General features: G+C 33.9%; 1 protein-coding gene across 1 annotated transcript in view; it reads left to right on the top strand.

The window, feature by feature from the left end:
* MMP16 (matrix metallopeptidase 16) overlaps positions 1-19500 on the top strand; it is a 292060-nt gene extending 272560 nt beyond the window's left edge. Inside the window, exons 9-10 of the mRNA XM_002919052.4 lie at positions 2745-2860; positions 9584-19500. Coding sequence (XP_002919098.1) covers positions 2745-2860; positions 9584-9918 — 451 coding nt within the window. The 3' untranslated portion in view covers positions 9919-19500. The remainder of the gene's footprint in view (positions 1-2744; positions 2861-9583) is intronic.
* Positions 19501-19761: the final 261 nt, after the last annotated feature.

Genomic DNA, 19761 nt, shown 5'->3' with positions numbered 1-19761 from the left:
AAATAAGGCATTTGACTAGCTCTCTCTGAGAGGTTTTCTTTGTGGTCAAGTGCAAAAGCCAGTTGACATATATGACTATTGTAAACCCCACTGAAATATTTACTTGAAAGAAGATATCTTTAAATTTTGAGCGCAATCTCAACCACATTAACCATTCTATATTCATCACAGAATGTACTGTGAAAAAGAATATTCNATCCCATAACGCCGGGATCACGCCCTGAGCCAAAGGCAGATGCTTAACCGCTATGCCACCCAGGTGCCCCCAGAAATATTTTTAAAGCAGATGTTCCCATGAACTAAACGTGAAAGAAAATATACTTCAAAATTGGTAGAACAATACGCTAATGATTCTGCCTACTTGTCTTCAGAAAGACAGGCCCAGTCACCTTTATATTAGCTCAGTCTTCTCCATGAAGTTTTTCCTGACCTTTCCATCGGATCGGTTTCATCTTCTTGTGATAAGAATCTGGGACAAATACCTGTAAGAGGGCATCTCCCTTTCTGAATAAAATCTGCCTTGTGGTTACTTACTGGAATACTTCCTGAAACAATTTTTTTTTTCTCTTTTCCATTTAAACGCTGGGAATGGAAGAGTTGCTAATATTCCAGATGTTACTTGAATGGATATTTCTAGAGAATTATACCAAAACCTAATGTACAAAACCCCACAACTCTGTACATAAAGAATCTTCCATAGGCCTAGAATTTAAAAAAAAAAAAAATCCAGAAAAGACCAGAAAAACCTTATTTTTTTCTTATTTCAGCTAAAGAGCCAAATCCCAAGATAATGCATTATGTCACCTCCCAAACCTGTGTTGGTAAAACACTAGCTTTAGCAAATGATAAGAGATGTTTAGTGGAAAAAAAGACAAAAGGTTGTCAAATAAATTTGGAAAACATATTTGGTGTGCATAGAGGAAGGAGTAGGGACTTTTAAATCATATAGAATTGGTTATAAATCTAACCCTCATTGTCCTCTTGGAATGCTCCTCTCTTAAAAGGGGACAATGATGACTATCTCATGGGTTTGTTGTGATTAAATGAGATAATGCATGGAGCATATGCCTGCCTTAAAGTATACAATATACTGTGAACTGTCAATGGTTTCACCCCAGTTTTGTCATTCCTTTTGAACATTTAAAACATAAACTTGTCTGACTCTTAGAACGTTTTAAACAATAATGAGTGATCCATAGTAGGGCTGGTTAGTTTATTCATTGGATGTCTAGCAGTTCTGTAAGAGTGGCTCATGGGCCACCCTGTGAAGGCATGGGGATCTGAGAGTTCTGACTTTTGGTGAGCTTTCCTTTTATCTATTTTCCTATCTGTACACTAAGGACTCCAGTCAAGACCTGCTCTAAAGTCTACAATCATATACCCAGTTGCCTCATCAACAATTCACTTTGATGTCTTGCAGTTACCTAAATTTAACATATCTCAAGCCAAACTCCTGATTCTTCAAACCAACCCAACTTACCTTCCCCCATTTCCTTATCGTACTGAACGGTAACATTATTCTTCCACTTGTTCAGGGCCCAGATTTTTGAGTTATGCTCAACTTCCTCCTTTCACATCCTTCATTCAGTCTCTTTGGGATTTTCCTTCAAAATATATCCCAATCCCTTGAATTATCATCAGCTCTACAATTGACACTCTAGTCTGATGTTTATTGCAGTGACATCCTAATTGGATCCCTGCTTCTATTTTATCTCCTTGAGTCTATTTAACTCACAGCAGCCAGTGTGGTCCTTCAAACATAAGCCATATCTTGAAGCTCTCCTGCTCAAAATCTGTGTTGGTTCACATATCCCTTAATGGAAAACCAGAGGCTTTGCTATTGTATAAACGTCCATCTAATCTTAGATTTTGGTTCCCACTCTGACTTTTTCTTCCATACGTTAACTCAATCCTAGTCACCCTAGCCTCTTTGTGGATGCGTAAGTACTCCAAGTTTGTGCTTGCCACAGTAACTTTCATTAACTAGTTGCTCTACCTGGGATGTCTTTCTCCCAAGAACTATCTATGTTGTACCTCACTTCTTTCTGCTCAAATGTCTCTGATAAAGAAAGGACCTCTCTGTCCACTAATTAAAATTGCTTCCCCATATTCCTAGGTAACTTTATCTGCTTATTTTCTTAATCTTACCACCTCCTGTAATAGTATGTATTTACTAATAAATTGTTTTATTGCCTATAACTCATACATATCCTAAAATGTAAGACTGATGAGAGGTGGAGCATGTCTGTTTTGTTCAAAGTTATATCTCTAACACCTACAATATGCCAGGAACATAATAGGTACTCAGTAAATATTTCTTAAATGAATAAATGAATTAAGATTCTGCTAAAGATTATTCCAAAAAAACAAAAGTGCTCTGCTGCCTAAGACAGATTTATAAAAAATCATGAAAACCTCTTATTTATCCATAGGTTGGTGATACCTTTTTGAATTGTAAATATATTTATCAAGCACGATGTATTTAGCTAGAATTTTTTAATTAATTTTAGCAGATTGAATAAATACACAATAACGATACCCACTTTTAACATGTGCAAGAAAGAAAACAGAATGAATGCTGTTTGTGACCACAGTCTTTCTAGTGTTTTTAATCAGTTCTGTAAATCATTAACAGATAGCATAGAGAAAGGATTTAATGAATTGTTAGCTATTACTGTGTATACATAATTTCCTTCCCTATGCACGTGTTTTTTGTTTTGTTTTGTTTTTATTATCCTTTTTAGGTATTGGAGATACAGTGAAGAAATGAAGACCATGGATCCTGGCTATCCCAAACCAATCACAGTCTGGAAAGGTATCCCTGAATCTCCTCAAGGAGCCTTTGTGCACAAAGAAAATGGTATGCAGCATGTGCATTATATATTTCATGAGTTTACTAAATATTTCAACAGTGCATTCTAATTTTTCATTATGTTAAATTAAATCATTAGAAAGAACCATACTAGTGCTATAATGTATTATATTTACATGAACTTTGCATCCTAGATTTATGTTTAATATTATGCTCCAGATGTTTTTTAACCTCAGCTTATTTTAGTTTATGAGAAAAAAATAAGGCAATTTTTAAAAATGGAGGGTGTGGATACCTTCAAAGTAACGTCATCTATTTTTTTATTAAAATTCCTATAAAGTCAGTAACAGACGTACATAGGACAGGAGCTGGTCACAAGGAAGTTATGTTGTAAGTGTGGGCTGAGACACAAAGACACCTGGCAATTGTGCATGCTGAAGATTTTAATTTTTCATGGACACCTTTGGCTTAGAGTGTCAGCAACAGGGAAGATCCCAACTCAATACAATCAGACCAAGTGACTGTGTGATTGCTTAATAACAAGAAACAGAGCAGAGAGCTGCTCATGTTCCTTGCTCTCCATCTCAGGATTTGAGTTTCAGCAGATCCTAAGTGGAAAGTTAGCCAAGTGAGGGAAAATCCATACACTCCTATCTGTTGGCATATGTAAAATCTCAACATTTCTTTCCTCATTCAAAAATCAGTAAATAGGAATAAACCATAATAATAATTCAGAATTGGATTTATACCCAATATCTTCCAGAACAAAGGAAAGAAATCATTCTGAAATACATAGAAAAAACATACCCCATCATTTGATTTATAACAGGAACCGTAAGAAAATGATATACCATATGGGTCCTCAATAACATGAAAAGTCTAAACATATATGCAACAAGAATAAAATAAACATCACTTGCAAAAGCAAAATTAAATATATCAGGTGAGGAAAGAACAAAAAAGTAAACTGAAGAAATGGGAGGAAAATGAAAAATCAGCACTACCACTGAAGACTACAATTAACAATCAGCATATTGCCAGAGTTTAAGACAATGATACACTGAGTGTAAACCTGAAGGAACTGTGACCCAGGATCAATAAACACCAATCAGAAAAGTCAAAGTACATAAGTTGTATTTTGATCCTTGTTATATGAAATGATATACTACATTCTGTACGATAGTGCCCCACAAGTAATACGCTGTAGGGAGAGGCAAAGTCTAAAAGAACCTTGAAGGCCTGATCATAACACTTGCGGAGAATTAATTTTGTGTATATTCTGTTGGTTCAGAAAATTAAAGGACCAAGGTAAGATATAGAGCCTGTATGTGATGAAAGCAGAAATCCATAGAAGAGGACGGGTAGAGATGAAAATATATCTGTCAAAAGGGTATCAATAAGAAAATGAAGGAAGTAACAGTGCAGTCACATTGGAAGCAATTAATCAGATCAAAATGGGGCCTGAATTTCAAATTATGTCTATGAGGATGAAAAGGACAAAGAAATTTTTTAAAAAATGTGAAAAATGATCACATGGAGGCAGAAAATTGAGATTACCCCTACGAATTATAGGTGTCACCAAGGAAGAAACTAGAGGGAGAGGAGACTTCTTGAGGTTAGCATAAAGGAGTTTATTAAAGCCCAGATAAAACCAACTCTAGCTAATATTTACAGAAGTCTTACCACTGCCCCAGACTGTCTTCAATAACAGTTACCACATACCGTACAAAAATATTGCAAAGAAAATTCAACCAAGATCTTATTGCAGTGTTATTAACTCCAGGAAGGTTGGTAACAGTTTCTTATTTCTTGTCTTTATTTTGTTAATTTTCTAAACTGAGCTTATCTCTTAAGATAAAAATAACTTTTAAAGTAAGTAATAAATTGTTTCAAAAGATTGAAAAAGTAGACACGATACGCATAATCTTAATTCCTTACCACGTTAACAGTTTTCATTTTCTCTGTTTCTATCTACAAGGCCACTAATATCTGAGATTTGATTCAGATTCCCTGGGAATAAATCATATTTATATAAAAATAACAAAAAAATCTTCTTGCTGTCCCTGCCCCATGATTTTTCATATTCTTTTCCATCTGAATATTTAATAATATTCATTCAATATAAATTAGTGAAATTGTGCTGAGAAGTATATTCTGAACTGAATCAACTCTTTCATAAATAGAGTCTGAACAACTATGAAGCAACGTATCAAAAATTTTAAATTAGAATATGTAATTGTATTATTTTTATGTTATATTAATACAATTAACAAAATACTATCAAATTTCACCTTTGTGAAAATTGATACTCAATTTTATGTTTTGTACAAAACAGGACTGAGACTGCCAAGATCATATTTCCATGAGCATTTCCCCATGATCGTCCCACCTCAAGGGTTAATTTCATAAGAAAAAAAAAAGTTTTCTTATGTTCAGAATTTCATTGTTTCTTTTCAAAAAATAACTTCATAAAATACTGCCAATAAAGCATTTTGGGAAAATCAATGCTTACAAATAACGAGAAACTACAGATGAAACTGCAATATATCTATGTCTTCTCGGCCTTTACTGGTCCAGCCCCCCCTTTGACATCCCTCAACACTGAGCTCACTCTTCATCTTTCAGAATATCCTCCTTGAATATCCTTTTGTGATTACCCTATCCTTTGTACTCAAATCTCATATCACAATGATCAGCTTATATGCTTATTATCCCTTCTAGTGTAAACTCTTTGAAGGCAGTCACATACTAAACATTCAATAAATATTAGTAATATAAATTAATTTTATCCCTCCCATTATTCTAAAAATTCCCTCCCTGGAGGAGATCTCTCATCTGCCTGAAACCCTTGTTCTGTACAATAGTAACATCAAAGAATCTGGAAGGCTTTGGTCTATCAACAGCAAATTCTCCACTTTTTATTATCTACAAATTTCATGCTTGTAGCTTCTTACCTTAAATTCATACTTTACACAATTTCTTCCCTTAGGTTTGTGTATGAAAGACAAGTTAAATTATTAAGTAAACACATTTATATTTTGACCCAAAGTAATCCCCTATAAGTCTATGCACATGAAATTTGATAGTCATAAAGTTAGAGACGATATAACACTGAATGTTTGTTTACTCTGGTCTATCCTTCCATCAATATAGGGATTTCTTCCTTGGAATCTTCTCCTAGTGGTAATCTTAAACAAAGAAATGAAAGTCCACAAATTCAGCAACTCAGCTATAGACTTTTGTAGGATATTTTTCATATTTAGGTGGAATGTGGCTCCATATACACCTACTGATATTAATTCTGCCATCTTGACAAATGAAATATGAATAATTGGTGCTATTCATTGACTGCCTGTCATGTATCAGATATACTACATAAATTCATTATCTAATTGTTCAACATAAATACCTTTTGATGTCATTTATTATTATTTATAAATGAGGAAGCGGGCATAGGTTAGTTTAAGTAACGTATTCATGATCATAAAAAGGGTAAGATTATGTATTAGAGGTTTGAAATGAGAACATTTTAGCCCCACTGAATGTGCTATAATGTACTATCTCCAAAGAGGAAAAATTAACACCTTTCTCTACAGTATATCCTTAAAGTAACTGATTATCTGTCATGTCTGGTTAAATTTTCCATCTTATCATACTAGACAAATCAGGCTTTCTCAGAATGTAGCCTCCTGAGCCATCATCCTCCTGCTTTTCACCTGTAAGGCCATCTTTATTTAACCGTTTTTTACATTTTTCTCTTTACTTTTAGTCCTTGAAAATACAACAATCTAAATGAGATTTGACTCATGCAGAATATAGTGGAATGATTTCTTCTTAGCACTCATTATTTGACCATGTTTTAAGCAACAGTGAATTTTTAATACATACTAAAGTTGTAGTAAAGAATTGCTGCATTCCCTCTCCTTCGAATTGTTTCTGTGTTAATTGCTCTCAAGCCATACCACCTAGGTATTCTATATTCCCTCCTTAGAAAATATAATCTTAAGGCAAATATAAGACTACTTTTCAAACTGTTGCATTTCATCTTGCTGACTGCTGTTAAAATAGTTTTGACTATTTTAGCCTACTAAAATAGTTTTGACTCTTGATTCTGTTGATTTGCTGTAGTCCCTACTCCCCACTCTCATTCTCTGTTAAAATGTACAAGTGTGATTCAAACACATACTCCCACAAGAGTCAGTTTATTCACTCACATTTATTAAATACTAATTAACCTCTTACTAAGAAGCATATAAAAGTGGAAGACAGAAAACACATAGACACTGTCATCCAGAGACATCTACTAAGTTAGAACAAGACGATTATGGTGGAGAGGGTCTCCTTACCTTTTAGGACTAAACAATAGAAAAGTCACCAGTAAAATCTGGTCAAATATGGGAGAAAAAAGTCATCACATAATACATTACAGTGCCACTGAAATCCATCTCAGGATTTCTCAAAAATAATAATTCAGGTAAGAATTCATCTGAAGTTGCTATTCTTAATAAGCATAACATCTACAATATAACATCAAAGCTATTCTTAAAAAAGAAAAAATGAGTACATAAACATTTCTTCAGCCAACTGCTATTTCATATTTCTCATTATCAAATGAGATGAATATTGTGGGATCAAGGTTTGACAGATTTCTATTACCAAGATTGCTGGCCACTTCTCTTCAAATACTTTTATTATTTAACCTCTACTGACTAGACTTGTTATCTCTAACAAGTATATTCAGTAAACTATAATTCTACTCCTGTATATGAAGTGTGTACTATAAAATCTGGTCTGCATAAATATGAAAATGGAAACTTCTGAACTTTTGTATGATACCCAGTAGGTTCACAGTAATTAGCTTTGACTAAAAATTAAAGACGAGGACACTTCCAGCTGTTGATTTCCAGTTTATAAATATAAGTACGTTCACCTGTTTTGAAGGTCTGTTTAATTCTAAATCAGTGCCATTATTCAACTGTGATTGTCTAATGTACTATTATTTGGCAAGTCCTCAACATTTCTTCATCCAAGCTTGTTGAGTAATTACATTGGATTTCATTAGCGTGATCAAATACCAGCTCCCTGCTGAAATATTTGAATCTACATACACCTGTTTTCATTGGCATGTTACTCTGTTTGCAAAACTGCCCTTCGAAACTAAAAGCAACAGCAGATTTTTATGGCATTGAACAGAATGATTTCCAAAATGAAGTGACCTGAAGTGATGGTCTATCCTAGATTAAATTTTTTGAAAGGTGTCAGAGTTTTTTGTTGCATGGGTTTTACCTATCACAACCTGTGATGTTTAATCAAGAAGCGCTTGTTAAACAACAGGAGATATCTAAAGGACACAGTCTTAAGGAAATCATTAAGAATTCAGTCTCTAGAACTAGATCAAGATTTAAATTCTGCTTTCACCAGGACTTGTACATATTATCTTATCTCTGAGCCTCAGTATCTTCGCCTAAAAAGTATAGGTAAATAATTCTAATTGACAGAGTGGTTATGAGGATTAAAATATGTCATTTACTGACCTTTAAATGCAGTACTTCTTCCATAATAAGTGCTCAATAATACGGGGTAAACCCTCATTAATAACTACTAACTCTAAAGTAGACATACTATTTGAAATAGATCGCTCCCAAAATATAGTTTTTAAGTAACGATAACATTAAAATAATTCTTCTTGGTTTCTTGATTTGTCTCAAAGCAGGAATTAAGTCCAAAGAGTGGAGTCACAAAGAAACTTGACATGAAGCAGCTCTGGATGAAAAGAAAAACTTTTTTTTCCCCAATAAATACAACAACAATTTAGAGAACAGTTCCAAGAAAAACACACGTATTTGTAGTTTAGTTGTTACAAGCTTTCAGAGTCGATTATCTGCATCCATAATTTTGGAACATAAATCATATGTATTGCTAGTTACATGAGCCTTCCACATACTACCTCCTCCCCCATGAAATATGTTAGTTGGAAGTATTAGAGGTAGAATTATAGATTTATTTATACTCCATTAATCCTTTATTATATAACTAAATAAGAATGTTAAGTAAAAAGGGCAAAAGGAACAAGGACAAAATGGGCATGATCTACAGTCAGAAATAAGGTTAGTGCAGACAATACCCTAAAGGCCTATTTACTTATTAAGATTCCTAGCAGACAAAAAAAAATTTTCTATAGTTTCATGACTGACGAATTGTTATGATTTTTTGTAGAAATGACAAAAGCAAACCTAGTGTTTAAGTACAATGGTTCCCAATACTAAGATGATTAGGAATTTCTCCTGAGGTGCTGAGGTGTTTCGTGGAGTGGCCTCTTCACAAAGCGTTACGCCATGTCTTCAGTAGCAGTCTGCAGGCACACAGGGCTTCAATTCATAAGGCTGTTTCAGCATATTTCAGTATAGGTTGGTATTATCACCCTGATAGGTAAATCTGAAACTGCAACCTTACAAGTAAGAAATAGGGTAAAGCTCTCTTTCCAGACTATGAGTAGATGTGTTCAGCATGATCTTTCAACAGTCCTCTATAGATATTTTGACTCTTGGCTAAGCTTTCCATAGGCATTAAAGGGCACAACCCCTACTGTATACCAGCCAGATTTATTTCAACAGACAGCTAAGCTGAAGATAATGTTTTCTTCCTACCAAAATGTAAGGGCCTTAAAATACATCTTTTAAAAAGTAGCCTAATTTACATTAATAAGAATTTCTATACATATACACTTTCAAAATAAGTGGTACCTATGTGTGTGTGTGTTTCCCCCTCTAGGCTTTACGTATTTCTACAAAGGAAAGGAGTACTGGAAATTCAACAACCAGATACTCAAAGTAGAACCTGGATATCCCAGATCCATCCTCAAGGATTTTATGGGCTGTGATGGACCAACAGACAGAGATAAAGAAGGACACAGCCCACCAGATGATGTAGACATTGTCATCAAACTGGACAACACAGCCAGCACTGTGAAAGCCATAGCTATTGTCATTCCCTGCATCTTGGCCTTATGCCTCCTTGTATTGGTTTACACTGTGTTCCAGTTCAAGAGGAAAGGAACACCCCGCCACATACTGTACTGTAAACGCTCTATGCAAGAGTGGGTGTGATGTAGGGTTTTTTTTTCTTTCTTTCTTTTCCAGGAGTTTGTGGTAACTTGAGATTCAAGACAAGAGCTGTTATGCTGTTTCCTAGCTAGGAGCAGGCTTGTGGCAGCCTGATTCAGGGCTGACCTTTCAAACCCAGAGGGTTGCTGGTCCTGCACATGAGTGGAAATACACTCATGGGGAAGCTTCCATGATGCACAGTATCTGCCGTTCTTCAGTCCTTTGTCTTTCTTTGTCATTCAGTTCTAGGCCTTTCCTCTGCACGCTCAATGCCCAGTAAATTTTCAGGATTAACTAAAGAAGAGGAAAAAAAGAAGAAAAGATTCTTCTTAAAGGTTTCTAATATTATTTTCCTTCTGAAGTCTGAGCCCATAACTGGGGGAAAAAAGCAAAATGGAAAAACCCATGAATTTTTGCTTTAAAGCAAAGAAAAAAAAAGGTTAAACAAAAAACCCACAATTGAACTTTCAGGAAAGTGTGAAGACCCAAAACAGCTTTGTCTCCAAAGAAGATAGCTCTCTGACTGCTATGGATAGTCTCCTACACTTCATTTTTGTCAGGTGGGAGATCTGGAATACACATGCAGGACTTTAGACTGTTGGGACAGCCATTTTCCAACAAACAAGGGGCCAAAATATCTGCAATATAGTAACAGCCTTAATAATACATCCATTTTTCGTTTTATACAGCTGTTCTCAGCTATGTCCTCAATGTTTCATCACATTTATATTCATAGCTATATTCAAACAGGACCTTTTGATTGTTTTGAAGTGTTTCTAATCCCCTTCCTGCCACCTGACCCCTACATCATTGTGATAATCTCCCCAAGTTGTATTAGGCCATTGCCCCAGGCCTTCCATGGGTCTGTCAGGAATATTCATTAAGAGCAAGAAGCAGTATGTCTCCAAAGTGGTTTAAAGTGACAGTTATTTTACAAGGATATGTGACACTAGTAATACATTGGTGTAACCCTTTGAGAACTATCAGATCAGCTTTCAGAGTCTTGGGACTGTCAGTCTTGCTATCTGGTAAATTATAGAACTGGGCAATGGTGAAAACAGGCACAGGTTCAAGAAGTTCAGGTTTTTAAAACATATCCTATGACCCCATGTAATTTTTAAGTGATTTGTGGTACTATATAAACGAGTTTATAGCAAACAGAAATGTTACTTGCCAAATTTTTTTCTGGCAAATAAAAAGATATTTTATTAAGAAAATGTAAGAGTGAAATTTTATTTGAAGAACTGATTATAATAGCCTAAGTCTTTTTTTTTTCCTTAGACATATTTAATTTCTGTTTGAAAATCCATTGCATGAAAATTCAGTTTGTCTTGGTACATGCAGTTAGCATTGCCATTTTAAAAATGACTTAAAATGATGACTCTGAGATTGCATGAATACCCTCCAGAACACTACCTTATTGCATGTCAACCATAGTTCTCAAAGGGTTAGTGTGGCTTCTGGCATTTAGCCATCCATTTGATCACTGACAGAGCCAAGAGACCACCAAAGCATTTCATTGTTGAGTGTAATTTGTCCTAACAGCAGTATTGTCATTTTCATGTGACCTGCAGAGCAGGTTTGTATCAATATTTTTTTCCTAGAGAAAAGTCAGCAACTGACAGACCTCTTTATTGATTTTTAGGAGCTGCTTCTTGCAGTGAAAGGCTTTACAGCCACTGGGCTGTGAACTTATTAGAGATGGTCAGACCGAATGCACCCCATGAGTCAGACATTGGCTTTGTGTGAAAGCCAGCTTTTGAGGGGATTAGCTTTTGAAACAATGAACAGCTTGCCTTGAACTTGATTATTGATCTGTTGACTGTCATTAACAACAACTTAAACATTGTCTTCTGTGAAAATTTTCCTTGAAGAGTCCTGTTCTATGTCTTTGCCCTTTGACCTTTAACTTGCAAACTGGCACAAACTGAAGGAAATCTGGTGTTGCTTCTCCTTTGGAGTGTTAATTGTACTCTAAAACCCTAATAAGCATGAGCTGTTTCCTTAAAGAGAGAGAAAGAGTGTTGATGGTGGATCTGCAGATGGACACTTTGCTATTTACATGCACACTCGAAAAATGCCCTATAGGTAGAAGTGACTTTTAATTTTCTTTTAATATAATTTCAAGTCTAAATTCATCATTTTAAGTACAAATATAAAACTATGGGGGAAAAAAAACCTCAAAATACTTGAACGGCCAGTGTGGCTTTTATATAAAGCAGGAATTTTATACTAGTGAAAATTTCTTACTCATTTGCTAATAATACACATTTCCAGATGATTTTTAATGAGTGTAGGTACACATTCTTATTTGGAAATGGATAGTTTGGCTGCCTTGAATTTATATTTATACTCAACATAGCATGAAAATTAGAATGTCTTTCGGTTAAACAACATGTTTATGATTTGGTTTGGGAAAATATTTTGTAATCATGGGTGGCATGCTGCAAAGCCTTTGCAGATTGTTTTTTTCTTACAACCTGAACATATATAATGTAAGGATAAGAAAAAAGAACAGTTTTAAAAAAGACGAATGGCTTTACAGCAAAACATTATTCAATGCAAACTGTATTTTGACAAGATATCAGAGATTATATACATGAGGGCCAAGAAAGAACGCATGGGGAGAGGACCAAAATCAGTCCTATAGCTTTACTTCAGTGCTTCCACTCTAGATGATGCTGATGTTATAAAGAGTTAGTCACTTCTACTGAGCATGAAGGACTATATATATATAAGCTCACTTATTCAGTGTGTGCTTATGGGAGGGTTTAACCCTTTTAGGACCTTGATGTCAAGAAAAAAGATGACTGGAAATTGTATTTTGCTAAACATAGAAATGAGGAACTATGTCAGTTGGGGACATGTGTAAATCATTGAGGAATTCCATCAACCTGCATTAAACATTGATTTTATTTTTTTTTTCTAAAATGAGAAAGAAACTGAAGAAGCAATCTTTTGCCTCTTTACTCATTTGTCATAATATCCTGATCCATCATAAAACTATAAGTATATAAGGGCTAGAAAATAATCATAGCATTAAGAAAGGAAAGACCCTATTGTTATGCTTGAATTCTGAAAATGTCATGGATAAGTTTGGGTCATATTTACTTCAATATGAGATGAGATTTATGTGATAAGAAAAGGCATATACAGCTTCTCTCTTTACTAGAATAGTTAAATTTTCAGGCTGTGAGACTACAAGAGATAAGAAAATATTAAGTTCCATATAATCACAAATACCAAGATTCTATTTGTTTATTGTACCCAGGGCGCTTTGTGAGTGTGGTTGCTGATTCCTCTTCCTCTTGGGGTTGGGGAGAAAAAGTCTTGATCCTTTGGAATAGTGAAGGGAGAGTGACCAACTGGTCCAGCACATAAGAATAGTGATTCAAAAACAACGTGGAATAAATTTCCATGGGTCAACAACATAATGTACCAAGTTCAGTCTCAATAGAAACATACAATCTATCAAATATTTTTCATCACATTATTAATAGCATGGAAAGTACAGACCTAGTGTTTCTCAAACTGAAAATGCATTCATGATCACAAAACATAATTCTCCTATTTCATTACTGATACTTTATTACTGATACTTTAATATAAACACAAATGTAAACAAGGTAATGTTCCTTACATAAATTAATTCCATAGTTTATAATTTTAGCCAAATATTATTCTATATATTATTAACTGAACTGAAATGAAGTATTAAAATAGACAGTCTGTATTCCCTATAAAGCAGTAAATCCACATCAGACTTTAGAGGAGGTTGTGAATTTAACTATTGACCCCTTTTAGAACAAAGTGTCTGCTGACATGGCAATCAGGACAGGTGAATACAGAAGCTCTTTACAACTGCAGAGATACCATAGATAAATTAGAGAACATTATATGATACTAGCAAAGACAACTTCTGTTATAAATCAGAGGGCAAGGCTTTTCTGAATCAAATGTAATAAATTACTAAGTAATAATTTACAGAAAATAATTACTAAGTAATAAAGGATGGAGACTGATTTACTGAAATAAGCAAATGTTACTTTTACTAGTCAGATTGCTTGTAATCTTTTTCTATTGACACAATTTGTTTCATATACTATATACTTATTTTTTTCCCTTTCTGTGGGTGATTAAAAAATGCAATGTGGTGAATGAGACCATTGCCCAACTTCACTGGTAGTTCCAATATGTGGATGATGTGTATATACTGGATCCTAGGTATGGTAATATAATACTTCCAAGTTCTGCATATTATGCTGGTATCTCTAGTATCAAATACACGCCACAATTTGTGAATCTTACATAGAGTAACAAATGTGTCCATATTGACTAAATTCAATGTGCTATCAGAAGAGAAATGGATGTTATAATCAAGTAGATGGAGTTAACACAAGAGTCATGAAAAGATCTTTTTTTTTTTTTTTAAGTTTTGGAATTATTTCCAGAAACTAATAAAGGCGGTGATTTACTGATAGTATTGAGTCTGTGAGATTGTAACATATACTGAAACAACCTCGTGGATGGTGGTGAAATCTTTTTCAACAAACGTAGCAAAGAGCTCATTTAATTTTTGATGCTCTCAAGAGCACATTCCAAAATATCACAGATGTCAAACAGAACATGCCGTCTAAAGCAAAAATATTAAATTCAGATAAGCTATTTATAAATAGCTGTAAATATAATCTCAGCCAATATATGATATCACAAAAGATTTCAAGTCAATAGTATTAGAGGATTTAATCATTCCATTGCATCTCATGCACCTTCATGATACTGATTTATTGTGACTGCAGGTTATAACTGGCAAAGGTTATGTATCTATGTTTTAGGTTCCTTGTTGCTGAAGAGGGAACCATAGCTACATCAGAACAAATTTATCAGTTATATTTTAAAAACTAGAACTTTATATAATAAAGAAAACAGCAACCAGGTGGAGCACCACACCGTAAATATGAAAATTAAATAATACATATATTAAATATAACGGAAATGGAGGAAAAAGAAAAATGAGTGTTTTGTAAAATATAAGAACATACTATAGCACTCCTTAATCCAACTGGAAATTTTACTTTAGCAAGTATAAAAATAAAGAAAAATGCAACTTCAAGCTCTTCATATTAGTAATGGGTATGTGATTTATCAATGTATATAATTAGCCAGTGGCTTTTAGATGTTACCCTACATAAACATATCTGATACTAATGCACTGCCTTATAGGCTAAAAATGTCAAAAGTTAGGTGTTTAGTAACCTCAACTGGAAAGATATACGTTAGAATTTCCTGAGAAAAGCCATTTCTCTAGGATAGAAATTTACCTCAGTAATCATATAACATAAACACTTGGCATAGTAGCAAAGAAGTTGCCTAGTGTTTTAATTTCATCTAATCATAACCTTGGTCTTTCTGTCCTACTCAAATCATTTTTTGTTTCCACTGGTATCATTTTGAAATGATTCAGAGATATTTCAGGTCAGATGAATGACATCAACTACAAATATCTCTTTCAGCATTTTATATGTATTTCTACTTTGAAACTTAAACCAATAGTATATACAGCCTAAGAATGAACACTGATCTAAACAAACACAAATTCACAGAAATTGAGTGAAAAACAGATATTATAAAATTTGTCAATATTCTGGTAGAATACTGAAGTAGTAGCCTTCAGTTTTTAAACACAGTTGTGAGCTTGTAATTGGACAGAAACATGCATCTTCAATGCTAATTCTTTATATGATGTAAGGGTATAAGATCATGAGTACTGTAAAACAGTACATAACTAAAGATCTTTAAGGAAAATGAGGGCATTCCCAGTTAACTCATGGTGAGTGCATAAGTATAAAAAACATATGAAAGATATTTATGAAGATTTCTAAAGATTCTATGCCTTTCCAGTTTAAAGAGCAGTGCATGTTAAAAATCTGTCTTATACTAACATTGGACTGGGGGTAATACTCAAGTTTGCACTCAATGTGGCCTTACATTCAAGGGCACACTGGGCATTGTCAGACAAATACATCATAAGCTAGAATGTTGTGCTGATTCACATAACTTTGCCATGTGCTCTGCTATAGAGCTGGATTTGTATGCCCTTAAGAAGGGAGAAGGAAATCAATTAAATATAGATATGAAAATATGATAATGTTTCACGTTAGGCCACTTAGCTTCAGAGTAAGATGTCATTAACCCTTATTTCACATAGGAAAGCCAGAAGGAGAGAATGGTGAACATGAATAAAATGATTAACTTTTTGACTTATCAAGATGTTTCTTGAGTATTTTATCTACTTGTTTTTCTCCATGAAAAAAAAAAAATCACGCAAAGTACAGACATATCTGTAGCACTTGGTCTGTAGCTAGAGTTGATCCCAGGCATAACACTTCTTGACACAGGCCTTTTTATAAATGCCTCATATACGATGAAGCTTTGGTGAGATGTGACTGCATGGGGGGATGCTTTTTTCCTAGGATAGGATATGGTGCTGCTTGTACTTGCCACATTTTGTATGAATATATGTTTCTATGTTGGCCTGTCTTGCTACGATATGGATGAATAAAGCCTGGTGTGAGCTGTCTATTTGCAAAGTCACTAGAATGCACGTTTCATTTGTTCTTTCATAATGCCAATTTGAACTTGTTCCCTCTCTGTATATTCATAACCCAGTTGTGAAGGTAAAACATAGTTTCCTTGAATGACTGATTCAATATTTAAATCAATGTCACAATGTTTGCTACCACTGAACTAACACCACAGAGGCCACATAGGTACTACTGCCTGGGTAAAATTAGGGTTGTTTTTGTTTTTCTATCACTTCTTTTCTATCTGAAGTGGAATACGTTACTCTTTTACATGTTCATAAATACAAAATTTCACAATCTTAGTTACTTTATTACTTTCAAACAAACCTGATTTCTTAACAAGGATGATTGGGTGTCTGGTTTTTCTGTTCCTCCAATTCTGAAATTATGTGTTTGCTTTCTGTATGTCACCCCAAAATACAGAGGGTTGGAGGGATATATTATTTTGTGTTGTCTTATGTAGTCTGTGCCCATATTTGCATTCCTTTCCATTTTAACCTTGCCCCTCTTTTTTTTACAATTTGATTTTCCCTTCTGTTTATGAAAACCAGAATTGAGCATTGTATAGCAGACATGGTGCCCAGAAAATACGTTTTTGTTCCTCAGTAATTTTCTTCACAAGTTTCATGCAAAGACAGTTCCCAATCAATTTCACACACCTTCCAATCTTTTACATTGGATTCTAACATTTTAGAGCTATTCCCCTGAGAAAAGTGAAATGCTGAGTATGAAGGCTGTTGTCTGTTGATAAGCCAGCTAAGAAAGTGTGTTTTTGGAGAATGTATCTTAAATAATTATACAGGAAAGTAAATACCATAATACAGTGTTCCGTTTAAGGTACATCATGTGTATATGAATGCCTAAAACCTCAATTATTTGTCTATTTCCCTTTATGTGCAAATTACATATATATTATAAAGAGAGAATAAAAGAATAAGGGGTATTATAGTGGCAGCTTTTTGCTGCGTTGGTTTTGACTGCATCAGCATTTCTATTGTGGACCTCTATTTTCAGGGGTTTTAGAGATTCACCCATAAAAATATGCTTCAGGCTTAAAAGTCTTGAAAGATTTTTTTTTTAGGTATATAATTTTAAAGAAATATATCTTGTTTTTATATTATAGGAAGAAATAAATGGAGTTTACTAGTTCAAATTTGCGCTACTATAACTTTTAATAAACTTAATTTTTTAGCAAAAACATAGTCCATAGTCTATTGATGATTTTTTAAAAGAATTATTGATATTGAGAAAATTACCTGCTTCATCAGTGTAGTAATCTATCTTCAAGATGTTTTAAAATCTGTATACCTATATTAACATTATCTTGAATCCAGTAGTGGATCAGTATGATAATGAACACAATTTATGCCATCCATATGAGCTATCTGGTAATATAGATTTGGAAATATATATGTAGTGTGTGTGTGTATATATGTGTGTGTGTGTGTGTGTGTGTGTGTATGATGTCTGTGTATGTAGGTATGTGAATGTATATATATATATATACACATATATATACATATATATACACATATATATGTGTATATATATATATATACACACATTCACATACATATTTAACAGACAGATTAAGGGGAAAAAGCTCCCATAAATTTAGTTTATCAAATAAATAACATATGCTATATTAAAAAATAATTGCACATACATTTGTCTTTCAGAGCCAGAATGAGATGCAAAGCAATTGCAAAGGAAAGTTGTCTCTTGGGTAAACAGTAGATATTTTATAGCTTCTTATGAAAATCATTTTTCCTTTCTATATTGTGGTTATGGGAAATTAAAAGAATGTAATGCATAAAATTAATGCAGACTTTATTTAAATAACATTAAAACATGAAGCAGAGAGAAACACTGAGAAATTAAATATTTAGGCTATTATCTCTTGGTTGTCTGACAATACTTTGCTTTTATTTTAATTCCCCATGATATTTTCAGTTATGAAGAGGATTTAAGATCTAACTTTAAGCCTCTGGATTGTTCACTTACACTCAACACTACTTCATTAAGTTTCTGATAATATGTAGTCTTCTGTGTGCAAGGAAAGAAATAAATAACACATTTATTTGCTGAATGAGCTTTAAGGTTTGCAAGTTGTTAGTGGTTTTTTTGCCCACACAGGATTCTATACATTTATAACATCTTAAATCTGGTGTGTGTGTGTGTGTGTATGTGTATATATACACACACACACACACACACACACACATTTTCAGATAGCTTCTACTGACAAACACAAAGCTTGTTTGTGTGCAAATATAAGGCTAAATAAATGGTGCTAAAGTGTATTATGACTGTCAGATATAATCAGGCAAAATTTTGTGGTGCTTAATTTTTCATTGATTTTATTGATCAATGCATTGAACAGTGTTTATTATTCACAAGTTGTCTTTTATTAGTAAATCAAGGCCTCATAGCACATTGTTAAATAAAGTGGTTGACTAGTCTATGTAACAGCTCACCAAGCTACTATCTCTTCAAATCCTTATAATGTTGCGTCATTAAAGGTCAAGGGGTCATGCTATTAATCTCATCGCTGTAGACCATTAACATGACTGAACTTTTCCACAAAGTACTTATGTTTACAATGCTATAACCCTTTGACTGCTGCGGCAACCTTTAACCACACAAATGTCACAAGCTAGAATCATCAGCATGGTTCTTGCCATGGCAATCAAAGAGTTAAGGGCTGTGCAGTGATTTGTTTTGTATTTATTAATTTATATTTATTTTATTTCCATTCAAGGAGGGGATTTTGGGTGGGGCAGTTTTTGTCTGCTGTAAGTGTCTTAACCTAGGGAAGGGTTAAATGGCTTTTTATACTATTGCATCTTCTGTATTTACCATCAATTCATTGTGTTGTAATTAAAAAAAACTGTCAATAAATAAGAGAAAAGAAAAACAGTTCATAGGCATTGTGGTTTTACTCAATGAATGATATACACACATTTATAGCTAATATGGAGGCTGTGATCTATAGCAGTAGCCTTTACTATCTATTTCTTCCAAATCAATATGAGACAGAAAATGAAAATTCTTAAGTAATTTAGGCCAAGATTTCCTGTGTTTCCCAGAATGAGCAAGTATATTAAACTGGCCATATCAACTGGAGAATTGTTTCATGACTAACTAGATGCATGTGACGGGCCAAGGACAGGAGCAGGAAGCATTACTGCATCAGATATATTTCAGCCAAGTAGCCGTGAATGTAGGATATGTTAAGATTCCATCACTACCTAATGAGAAT

The sequence above is a fragment of the Ailuropoda melanoleuca genome, chromosome 9 (assembly GCF_002007445.2).
Source record: "Ailuropoda melanoleuca isolate Jingjing chromosome 9, ASM200744v2, whole genome shotgun sequence".
NCBI lineage: Eukaryota > Metazoa > Chordata > Mammalia > Carnivora > Ursidae > Ailuropoda > Ailuropoda melanoleuca.
Note: the sequence above shows the minus strand (reverse complement) of the source record. Positions and strands in the feature narration are given on the sequence as shown.